Source organism: Pleurodeles waltl, chromosome 6, assembly GCF_031143425.1.
Source record: "Pleurodeles waltl isolate 20211129_DDA chromosome 6, aPleWal1.hap1.20221129, whole genome shotgun sequence".
Classification (NCBI taxonomy): Eukaryota; Metazoa; Chordata; class Amphibia; order Caudata; family Salamandridae; genus Pleurodeles; species Pleurodeles waltl.
In genome coordinates, this window is record NC_090445.1 from 1504208512 (window position 1) to 1504221336 (window position 12825).

At 41.8% G+C, this 12825-nt stretch overlaps 1 protein-coding gene across 1 annotated transcript in view; it reads left to right on the top strand.

Moving 5' to 3' along the window:
• Window positions 1–2906: 2906 nt before the first annotated feature.
• PEX10 (peroxisomal biogenesis factor 10) overlaps window positions 2907–12825 on the top strand; it is a 59509-nt gene continuing 49590 nt past the window's right edge. Inside the window, exons 1-3 of the mRNA XM_069240986.1 lie at window positions 2907–3128; window positions 4320–4400; window positions 4968–5374. Coding sequence (XP_069097087.1) covers window positions 3017–3128; window positions 4320–4400; window positions 4968–5374 — 600 coding nt within the window. The 5' untranslated portion in view covers window positions 2907–3016. The remainder of the gene's footprint in view (window positions 3129–4319; window positions 4401–4967; window positions 5375–12825) is intronic.

Below are 12825 nucleotides of genomic sequence, written 5' to 3' on the forward strand. Positions count from 1 at the left end.
AAATGGATTGACAGTTCGGAAAGAAAAGTGCAAATTTGGTCAAATGCAAGTGGAGTATTTAGGCCACATTATTTCCGGTGAGGGTATTTGTCCCAAAGTGAGTCATGTGAAGGCTATTGTTGATGCACCTGAGCCGAAATGCAAAAAACAACTAATGTCGTTTTTGGGTCCTACTGAGTTTTATTCGCAATACATAGAAAACTACGCGACTAAGGTGGAAAACTTGAGGAAATTATTGAAGAAGAATGTTCCATTTATTTGGGGGCAGGAACAAGCGGAATGTTTTGATTCTATTAAACATGAAATTGTTCAGGCTCCGTGCCTTAAACCATTTGAGACCAATACAGACTGTGTGATTGCAGTAGGTGCTAGTAATTATGGTATTGGTGCTGTGTTATCACAAAGGAATGGATACGAGAAATGGATTGTAGCTTATGCTTCGCGTACATTAACACAGTCTGAGAGAAATTATTCTGTAATTGAAAAAGAATTCTTAGCAGCTTCATGGGATGTTGAAAGGTGTTGAATGTATGTATGGGGGAAGAAATTTAAACTATGTACAGATCATAAACCCTTGGTCAATATTTTACAACCGGGGTGGAAAGAACTTATCGCCAATATTGGCGAGGCTAGCCTCTAAGTTGCAAATGTATTTTTTCGAAATAATGTATGTTCCGGGTAGAAACAACAATATTGCTGATGGATTATCCCGTTTGCCTATTGATGACAAATGTGTTGATGTTGAGTGTGATGTTGCGTACACATATGAGGATGTTTTGTCAGGTTTGGAATTGCATGATGCATCTGATCAAACTGTGTAGTCTGAATGCAAATGTGAAGAAGAAATGATGAACGATAAAGATTTGCAAATGGTAAGAAAATATATTATCGATGGTTGGCCTTGTGAGCGATTTTTGCGTGGTGAGAATGCATCTTTATGGAAACTAAAAGATGAATTCAGCTTAGAAGGCAATGTGGTTTTAAGGGGGACAGAATGATTCCTCCGAAGGGAGTACGTGAGATTATTGTAAGTAGGAGTCATGTTGGTCATGGTGGGATGTCAAGGAACAAAAGCCAGGTGAAGGAATTTTTCTGGTGGCCGGGTGTGGACGTGATGGTTGACAGATATGTGAGAAATTGTTCTATTTGTGCTCGGAGCGACAAGAGTGTGAAACCATGTTCGGCTCTCTTGTTACCAGTCGAATTACCTGATAGACCTTGGCGGAAAGTAGTTATTGATTTTATGGGGCCGTTTTCTACATTACCTATGAAAGAGGCATGTGCTATTGTTTTGGTTGACTATTTTTCAAAATGGCCGGAGGTTGAATTTATGAGCAAAATTACTACTGAAAGTGTGATTGAATTTTTCGAAAATATATTTGCTATGGAAGATGCTCCTGAAGCACTTGTGTCGGACATTGGTGTACAGTTTACATCTAAGCGAATGACTGCATTTCTAGAAAGGAAAGGTATTAAACACATTAGAGTAGCTCTATGTAATCCTTCCTCTAATGGCCAAGTTGAAAGATTTAATAGAGTTGTTAAGGAAACTATACAATTAGCTTGTAAATCAGGTATTCCTTGGAAACTGGCTATAAGAGAGATGTTCTCGTCTTATAGGGCGTCACCACATTCTGTGACTGGAAAGATACCTTCCGAGTTTTTGAGAGGAAGGAAGCCGTCCACCGGGTTGATTCCATGGTGGTTAATGGAAAGGAATCGGGTGAAATTTGGTGTGGTCTGTGATAATGTGATGAAGGACAAGGTATTAGAGTATCAATTGCGTACCAAATTGCGCCATGATACCAGATCTAGTTTGGATGAATTGGTTGTGGGGCAAAGTGTCCGTGTCAAAATACCGGGAATTATTGAGAAAGGTAAACCACAGGTCCGAGCCTAGGAAAATTGTTAAGATTTTGAGAAATGCAGTGAAATTGGATGATGGCAAAGTGTGGAATGTAAGACGCATATCGATCTGTAGAGAAGAGGATACGGGTGTTAAACATGGTAATGAAAGTTTAGATGAGTGTAGTGGGTATCTGTTTGGGAATTAATGCACCTCCTCTGTTAAGGCATTGAGTTCTCGTGAGATGCATGTGAATGTGGATGAGGTGCGAGGGATAGAAGAGCCCCAATATATTTAAATGACTATGTAACTGATTGAGATAGGTCTATATATATATTTTCTTTATTAGTTGTGAGTTATGATTGTTAAGATTCTTATGATGTTCAGTTTTTGTTTATGCAAGTTATATGTTCTTGTATTGCGATATTAGACAATGTTATTTTTGTTATTTCTTTGTTGGGGGGAAGGTGTGTGGCATTGTAATGTGGAGGAGAGAATGTGCGAGATAGAATTGTGACGGGGAGGCAGAACGTGGATGGCAGTTGGAGGGCAACGGAATGTCGTGGCGATCGGCTAAGATTTGCGGTTGCTGCCGCTTATGTACCTTTTGCCTGAATAAAGGATTTAATCCTGGATTTCGTCCCTGCTTCTTCCTCACAATCACCCACCAAAAAGTGTTTCTTCCCCATTGGCCATATTAGGACCGCCTTTCAAATGACTGAATTCATCCGCATCTTTGAGGCCAGAAGTTGTCAAGAATGTTCATGACTCGCAAACTATAATGAAGTTCAGAACATTTTGGCGGTCCTCGTTTAAAAACTGCAGGATCATTCATTCTTTTAGTTTCCAAATTTAGATGGTTGCAAACGAAAGTAAAGCATTCTAAAGCTGAATTATCGATCAGCATGAAGCCAAGAACTAGCATATTAGGGGAGATTACTTATAAATCTACATATATGTGACAAGTCTGCAGTTCCTGCCATATTCAAGATGTCCGCTGCATTAGCCGTGCCTTAGAGGAGCTGTGTAACGCATGACGTTTCTACGCCCTGTTTTGGACGTCACCTCGAGCCCTTGTGCTGACAGGCGGAATGTCAACAGAGTGAGTAACTCGTAGCTGGAGCGGTGGAGCTAGAGGTCTCAGTCCGCGGAAGAGCCGCATGAAGCAGGATGCCACTGCTCGCGGCAAACCAGCCGCAGCTGATCCGCGCTAGCCAAAAGGACGAGTTCTACCTGGGCGGCTTGCGACAGAGCGCACACCAGGTTTTCCAGGCTGTCACAGGTACGGGGCAAACGCGGGAGGGCGAGGACAGTGGTGGAAGCTGCTTCTGCGGGAGCAGGGACGAAACCTGCAGAAGAGAGACGTGCGCAGGGTAGAGATGGGTGATAGGAAGGCGAACGACATATACCAAGGGAATTGGCTGCTTTGGAGGGGTAGACAGAGTTCATGGCAAAGGATTAGAGGAGGGACATAAACGAGTGAAACACGGGGCAAAGCAGGGGGAAGACGCCGCACGGGAAATGGCGCTTTGAAGCAGGACATCGGGGAGGAGAGCACCTGAGGTAAGGGGAGCACCCACGAGAGACTATAAACAAGAAATCGGTCCGTGAACAGAGAAAATAAGAGAGCGCAGGGTGATTTCACTAAAGGTATAGTGACGTAGGACACAGTGGGCAAAGGGGATCACATATAAGGAATTAGGGAGGCCAACGGTGGAGTGAGCACACGAAAGGGGCCAGTTCAGCTTGTGAACGCCCAGTTGAGGAAGACAATATAGATCGTAACACTGGACACATGGGCGAAAGAGGGGCAGGTTTGGGCAGAGTGCTTTGGCGGGAGTAAGGTTGCAGTGCGCACATTTCTTCGGTTTACTGCACACGTGGCCATTCAGTGAGTCTGCCGTGAACTCGGGTACAAAAGGTAGCAAAGGTTTTTACCCATTCTGTGTCTATGGGAAAAAGTGTTCGTACATATGGCCCAAAGTCTTTACCTTTTAACCCCATTTACACATTTGCTGTTTTTAACCATAATACTCTAAAAGTGGTTGATTTCCTGCTCTTTCCAGTTGGTAGTTAGGTTCCCACATTTGAAAAGAGTGCACGAGTCAATATGCTTGTTGCTGGTCTTCGCAAGTAAAGTTTGCAAAATTGCTACCCTTGTACTCTAGTTCTTTTTGTTTCTTCTCCCCGGATACATTGTAAGTGAAAGTGGGAGCGTGTGTGAGCGCTTTCGCCATGGGCAGTTAGTCGTTGGCCTGTGGCATTCGCTCTGTTGCTTGACTTTATTATTAAAATATGTCCGAGTGATGCCAACAGCTGTACTTCTAATAAGCTTAGGCGAGCTTTTAAATTTTCCTGCCAAGTGATTTATTCCGCGTATGGCAACATTTCAAAGTAACTGCGACAGACATTTTAAGCGCGAAAGCCTGTGTTGGGCTCAATACAAATGACATATCTTCTTTCAATGTCACAGGTGCCAAGAAATGGTTGCAGTGGAGAAAAGAGATTGAACTATTATGTGATATTGCGTACTATACCCTCACAACATTTTCAGGTAAGCATGATGGCTTCTGTTTGAGTGGCTAAGACACTGATGATTCACCCTGCTTTAAAAAAAAATCCCTTAAATGTCTGGTGTTCTATGCACATCTTTAGTGCAATCGTCAAAACGTAGCTAAACAAACGTGGAATTCATATTTTTGACTTTCTGTCAATGATGGGGATGTATAGTTTTGCTACATTTCAATACTTTACATGGACTATTGCCTTCTGTGGTTGCAACACTCATAAATGCAATAGTTTGAACAGTGAATGCTTCCATTTGACAGTAAGTGCAATGTGGCAAAGTGCAAAATAGCCGTAAAGTATGAATTTAAGTAAGTAGTTGATCGTTAAAACTATAGTGTGGTGTCCAAAAGTACGGAACGTGCAGTGTTGAATGCATGATTAAGTTGTCACGCATGGCCTGCACTTTTATTGTGCTAGCACACATACTTATACATATTTTGTACTCCCCCCTCGCCGTTTGTGTATTATGTTCAACACAACTTACAGAATATTTACATTTATTGCAAAATATTAAGCTGTTGGTATGTGCTATTAATCTTTTTATGTTTTTCAGGCTATCAGACTCTTGGAGAAGAGTATGTGAACATCATCCAGGTTGACTCCTCTAAGAAGAAGATCCCTTCCTGGTTTCAGCGAGCTGCCTTAATTTCTTTTTACACAATTGTGCCTTACTACCTGGACAAGCAGCTGATACATTTGGAGCATGAACTGCATATTGAATCTGATGTCCCTAGAACATTGCATGTCAGCCATTCGCACAGCGTGTTGCGCCGGTATTTTATCTGGAATTGGATCCAGCGTCAGGTGGGCAGTTTCTCGGACCAGCAGAAGAAGACCTTACTGAAGACTGTATACTTTCTCAGACAAACAATTACTATGCTTCAAAGACTCCATCTTGCCGTGTTTTACATGAAGGGCACATTTTATCACATTGCTAAAAGAGTCACTGGAATTGCATATGTAAGTATAATAATGCCTACTTTAGAATGCACAAATGTAGTTGTTATGTTACATCGATTTGTATTGCTCAACTTGTCACCCATGATGGTATCCAGGCACTGAAGCAGGAATGTAGATCAGATGGAGCTCCTAGTTGAACAGCCGGCCTTCAGTTTCTTGCGGAAGCTGAATAGCGAAGGAGCTGCCCTGATGGGGTTGGGGAAGTTCATTCCAGTTCTTGGCGGTGATGAAGTAGAAGGAGCACCATCCTGACTTTCTTCTGCGGATGAAGGGGAACCTTGCGAGGGTGACTGAGGTAGCGCATAGCTGTCTGGATGGATGGTAGAGTTGAAGGCGGTCATTGAAGTATGTTGGTCCAATGTTGTGGAGGGCTTTATAGGAGCGGATAAGCAGTTTGAATTAGCAGCATTTCTGGTGAGTAGCCAGTGTAGCTGTACTCTCTTAGTGTATCCATTTAGATGAATCTTTAATTTTCAACAGCACAAACCGAGGGGTAATAATTAATTTGCTTTTATGGCAAATATATTTAATTTGTGCATTTACCAAGGCATTGTAAAAGTCTGACTTGAGCTCTCTAAAAAAAGAGGCCCACTTGTACACTGCAGAACTGCATCATTTGTCTAGTAATGTATGTGTGTGTTTTCAAATTACTTTCTATATCTTATTTAGTGGGAGGTTTCCATTTTTGTGTGTAATGCAGGTGACGTTTTGCCATCTCCAGGAGTCACAAACAATTAAAAAAACACTGTGTTGCCTGAAATTCAGAAAAGGGTGTTTAAAAAAGGAAAAAAAGTTATTTACTTTCCTGAGGGCAAAATGTATTTATTTAGTAACCTTTATTGAATGTTTGGCACTGGCTACCCCGCCAACCAGAATACTTGCTTTGGGGGCCATGGCTACCACTACATGCCTGCAAAGATAGCATTCAGTGGCTGACAGTTCCCTGGCCCCCTGCTGTGCTCTGCTTCTTTATCCGTCCCTTCTCTTCGGTGGGTCAGTAAATGAAGCGTGGGCAGGAAAGTTGTGTTTTCATTCTCTATCTCCAGCTCTATGATGTCCCTATGATCTTATTTGAAGTAGAGAACCTTCAAGAACCCCAAAACAAGCCACACCAGGCCAGCACAAAAATGAGATAAACATTTCTGGAGACTGAGATACAGCAGGCATGTGAGCGTCCCAGCTTTCTTTTGCAGTCTTTTTCCTGTTCCCTGCATTTGTCCTCATTTTCTTTTGCCCCCATGCCTCTCATTACCTCTGCCTGGCAGGTGTCTTCCTGACATGGCATCCTTCCCCCTACTATACCCGTCCACCTGCACCTGGCAGACCTTGTTTGGTTTTCAGTTCCCATCATGTCACCATTGTTTACTGTCCAACTTCTCCTCCTCCATGGGCTTTTCGTTTTCCCGCCCCTCTTTCACCTTTTGATGTCCCTCCTCCCCCTGCATTACCAAGCAGAATGATGTACATGATGCTGCAGGGGGCTGTTACAGTAACTCCTCCACCATTCATGCCATGGTGCAAGAGAGCATAAATCCTAAACTGCATTCTGGACTCTGGTCTTGCATCAGACATCTTGTTCCCCAACTCATTCTTGCTGCACGGTTCTGGTGTGCTTGCTGGTTGACCGTATTTTTGTGATGGGCACATTTTGTACCCGTCACAAAAATACTTCAACTTTTGCCTTTGTCGCACACAATGTTCCTGTTTTGCTACTGCAAAATCTGTCCAAGCAAGCCGCAATGTCCTGGGGGTGTCTGTTGAATTCATCACTGGAAAGATGGTGTCTAAAGCCGTATTGCAGTTACTTGCAGGGTAATATTGGATGTTAATTCTCATCCCCCTCATTATAGGCCTTTGTGAACGGCTTAGGACCATAATTATAGGGCAGCAATTTGTCTGATTTGCCCGCAATAATGATTCAGGAGATGTTGGAGTATGATATAACACAGATGGCCGCAAGATTCAGTGGCAAGTACCGTGGTGGAGAAACAAAACATTTTGGGAAAGCAGAAAAAATAGATAAAACTCCCTAACAAAGCCTGTGACCTGTGCATGACTTGGTTGTGAGCAGAAACATCGCGATTGTGTAGCACATTTCCTATCGGAATCTTGTTTTAACAAGGAGACAGGAAAGGTAAGATTAAAAATTTGCTTTCATAAAACCATCCCGTATGTATTTTAATATTTTACTTCCACCATTTGGGAGGAAGGAATGTTATTGTTCTTTTACACATCGACTGGACAAACTTTTAGCCTAGTTGGTATGTAGTATATAGCACCCAAAAATCTCACAAGGAGCTCCCACTGGAGGCCTGAGCTCCCATTGGACGTGGGTAAGGGTCTCCATCCTTTTTCAGAAAATACTAACCAAGAGATTCTTTCTGTCAGCTGGGACACTGTTCGCGGAGGAGTGGATTACTCATGCCAACCAATTTTCTCAGCAGTCCATTATCTTTGATCTAATGTAGTGATGCCTTGGAGGATGTACCATGACTGCTGAACAGTAGTCCACAACTTCTAATCGTTCAATATAAGCTACTTTTACCACTATGCTGAACGTACCCTTCTGAAAAGTTCTTTCTAGCATTACTGGGGTAATTTTCAAATTTTGCCTCCAGGATTAGTAAGACTAGTTCTGAAGGGCCTGAACAACTCTATTGCAACTGGACAGCTGTTACACCAAGCATTGCTTGTTGTCCCTGGAACCACTCTAGACTGAGAATAACCATACTCCAAGAAGTCTTGGCCCTGCTCTTATAAGACCAGCCCAGCTCATCCCAACCTGTCAGGCTAGTTCCCCTCCCACTAGGTGAGAAATTAAGCAAGTCCAGGTTTGGCCTACTTGGACTTCATCAGTGAGTTGCGCCTTACAGCCACTGACACAATGAGCATAGGACCTATGTCCAGGCATACCTGTTGCACTTTGTGCATCTATTTCATCAAGAAACAAAGTTATGGAATGCAAGCTCGAAGTAATCTGAGTCATTGGTGCTCACTTAGAGAGAGCGACACAGGGAGACATACACACATTGAAGATCACTTACTTTATGAATTACGGTTATCCCTGTCCATTTCCTTATCAACCTAGTGCTACACATGTACACGGGGACCCCACACTAGAGTCCACACTCCTCAGATTGACCACCACTTTTATACACCTCCACCTCATGGAAAAGGAGGTGTTCCAGATATGGTACTCTATACAAATATAAATGTTGGAACCTCTAGGTGATCACCCCAGCTTATGTGCAGATAAAAAAAGACCTACCTTTAACTTGCCTCTATCACTTAGCTACCACCAATCATTAGTTGTATCATAGCCTAGATATTGGGAAGATAATCACTTATTTCCACTTTGTGTTACGTCTACAGTCCAGTAGAGTCTAGAGAGCTACATAGGTAAAAGCTGAGAGCCTCTATGAGGGGACTCGTGAAATGGGGCAGTTGTGTCTGAAAGACTACAAGGAGTGTCAAAATGTTAAAATGTGGACTTGGGTGGCACATGGCTACTGCACCAGTGATTATCAGCTCTAAAATATTCATGCTCTTGATTCAGTAAAACACCCTATAGGATCTTCTCTGCTGGGGATGTCTATATAATACAAAACATTTGTCAAAGAGCAATTATTTATTGAACTGACATTGTTTATTGTCTTGAGCTTGTGTTAATCATTTCTAAAACTGATAAACTATGGCTAAATGTGCTGCCAACAAAATGTTGTCATTGAGTTTATTACCTTCACTATCACAACGTCAGTGAGCGTTCTGCAACCTCAAAGGCTCAAGTTGTGGCTTAGATCCAGAAATAAATGTTGGGAAATCAGGCTGTTGCTGATTTTAGCTTCTTAAGAAAGACAGAGAAACGAGATTGAAGTAATAGTAGCTTACACACCCATTTATCTGAAGTCTCTTGGAAAGTTTATTTTACTAGAAAATCACGCAAAGCACACTAGGGTTCTAGTAGGAAGTTAAGTAAGAGTACAAAAGAAGAAAAAAGTTAATGCAGCTTGCACTGAAAAGTGTGTATCGGCGGAGAAGAAAAAAACCCGGTTTCACCTGATCTGTGTGGTTCGATTCCAACCAACATGGAGCCTCAGGAGTTCTCAGCCCTCAATTCCTAAAATGTTTTCCAATGAAGACAGAAAGATATATAATGACCTGCTCAGCCGAATTCCGCAAAGATGTTAAGGGGATGATTGCCCATGAAAATAAAGTTCTTTGGAACAATTCTATTCCTTAGAAATAAAAGACTGAAAACAAGCCTTTTTAGTTATAGACATGGCCTTTTAATAATCGCTGTCACATATACAATATGCACCCAAACAGTAGGCAGACGTGATTTATTCCTCTGAAGGACTATGTATTTGTGTTTTATGAGGAAAAGTTAATTGGAAAGCCATTTTTAACTCTCTATTTAACAAGGAAGGCCAGTAAATATAGAGTGAGGGTTGTTGCATGGCAGTGGTATGTTAGTGCGATTATATTCATAAAGGCTTGTGGGATGTAATTAAGTTGAATGTTAATGGGATATCTTACCCAGGAAAGAAAGTCATCTTGTGTTTAGTTTATCATCCAAGGCAAAAAGAAGGATTCTGTGATGCAGAAGATCAACACGGATCAACACAGTAGCTTTCTCAAGAGTCTAGCTGCTTACCAGTTGTTGAAATTTCAGTGTGTGAGTCCTTCACTACTTCTGTGTATAGCCATTTTTGGAGGCATTTGTCCAAGTTTTGAGGTAACTTACAATGAATGACTGCTTACATGTGGACATCATTAATGTGTTAAGTTCAGGAGGTGAACAGGAAATTCAAGTCAACTTTTTTGTGGCAGTGGTGTACAATTGTGCTAGATTTGGAAGAGAATAGAGCAGTCATACAAGTTACTATCTTTCATAACACTCTTTCTTGTGGATGCTCTATTTAACTGCAGATTTCTCACCCTTCTAATATCTCCCAAGCGCCAGACTGGATCTGGAAGTTTTCGAAGCAGTGCTCCCCATGCACAGCTGAGTTATGCCATATGGCTCTCCATTGCCCTTGTTCTGCCCCTAAAGTAACGGAGTGAACCCACATAAAAGCCCCACCATAGCACGTCACTGTCAGTTTCTTGCTTTATTCTTTCCATGCCATCGGTCACAGAGTACAAAACAGTTGCCAGGCCATTGTGCAGATCTCTATTTTGGGGCTTCTTTAGATGATCTAAAGAGACTGCATCACTGAACAGGTTGGTCTGAGGGCAGTAAAGAATCTGTTGTTCAATAGAGTACCTACCGCAACCACAAAAAATGTTATGGAAGGTAAGAAACTTATTCTGCTGGATACCTCTATCTGCAGACTCCTTACCTTTTAGAATAGATACCAAAGCACTACCTCCCAAAGGAGAGGGAATGTGAAGTGGGTAAGATCAAGAAGCTGAGCAGAACAGGTTGGGCAGATTTCCTTTTCCATCACACCTGGCAGTCAAGGTATTAGTGATTTGTGAACATATGCAGTGACATACATGTCACTGTCTAATAGATTTCACAAATGGGCTCTCTCCATGCCAGTACAGTGCTTGCAGCCTTTGGCCCCAGAGGACTGAGCCCTCATTTCTTCCTGAGGCTGGTTTTTGGCTATTCACCTTTACAAAATTCCTTTCGGCACTGCCTTAGCTTTCTTTGCCCCTGAGAACTCCATACAAAGCTGATCGTCCACCCGATGCTCTTTGGTGGGGTACATGTCAAAGCTTAAGTTTCTTATGTTGTCCAGCCAGTGGACCGTCTCCTCTTTCGAGGGATGGGGTGAAGCAAAGAACTTTGAGAGAGTGATGGACTGCCCAAGGTGAAAAGAAGTTAAAATATTTGGTTAAAAAAGACAACACTCGTCTTGCAAGGAAAAAAAGTAGGTGCAAGGCAGCTGCATCGAGAGAGCTGGAGCTCACTCACATGACAAGCTGAAGTGATCGCATGAGAAGTCATTTTTGAGAATCAAAAGACTCAGCAAGCAGCTGTGCATCGGCTCCAAGGGGTTGAACATGTGGAAAGTCATGACCAGATCAAGAGCCTGCTCTGGCACCAAAAACAATGTGGGAGGAAGAGGGGGAACAAGTATATCAAATGATTAATAAACTGCATTATAACCGGTGATTTTAACAAGGATAGTTGGTTCAGAAAATGCAAAACACAGAAAAAGCTGGCAAATAAACTTTAATGGCACACTGCAAAAACCTTGCTGTGCCAAAGAAAAATAAACATCTGACTGCAGGGCTCGAAAAATCTACTCAACCACTTGCTATGGCATGTCCTATTTGATCAGGTCGAGCTATTTATAGGACTTACTCACCCCTTCTGGCAGGTTGAGAAAGAACAGTTGTTCTGTTTAGTTGAAAAGTAGAGGGGCAATACAAGATGCCTTTAAATCTTGTTCTTATGTGACATTTGCTCTGTTTTCACAGACAAAGGTCAGAAGTCAGTGTGACTTAGAATTAATTTGCCTTCTGACTGCAGAGTTCCAGGACCTTGCAAGGTGAACTGTGTGACCTGATGTAAAAATGAAATTGGGTGTCAGGTTTTTCGGGACACACAACATTTAATGACTAAGTCAACTGTGCAAACATTCAAAAATATATTTCAGTAGTTGTGGAAGACCATTTTTATATTTCTTTGTGATTAAAACATATTTTAATAGGTTAAAAACAAATCAGAATACTTTACGTGTTGATTTGCAAAGGATATGTTTGCTGAAATCCAATTTTCACATATTGTTAATACACTATATATTTTTTATCAGTAAAGTTGCAAGTTAGTGGAAATGGTTTTGGACATTACTTGGAATTTTACTGTGTGTAGATGTCAATGTGCTACCACATCATTTAGTACTGTAGCTATTAAAAGTGAGTGTTTAAACAAACTGAGAAACACTCCTGCCCTGATACAATGCTGTTAATAAACTAAAAGTAGTCATTGGTCATGTGTACCCTATATGTGGGCTAGATTCTTGGAATACATGCAGCAAACAAACTATTTAATCAAACAAAAGAGTTTTTTTGCACTGCAGAAATGCTGAGCTCACATATTTGATGGCGCAGTCATATATGAGAATGAAAAAAGATGACTCTGTAAACTATTTACCTAGTATCACACAATTTGAGACCGTTTATGGGTTAAGTACATTACAGTTAGGTCGAGTAGATTATTTAAGTTACTTGACCTGCAGGTCTAGTAACATTTTTATGATTTTTCGAGGACTGGACAGTTTGGCTTGTAAGGATGGACTGTGTTGTGAATGCCACAAATTTATTCCCGGGTCTGACGTAAATGGACTCTGTAGAGCGACACCTGGCCATGAAAATGGCATCCAAAACCTCAAGTGGTAGATCAAAAAGTCAACTGCCGCTGCTTGGTCCTCACACATGATGGTGTAGATGGTGCAGAGACCTGCACTGCTGCTGTGACAGAAGATTCCCGCCTCCCC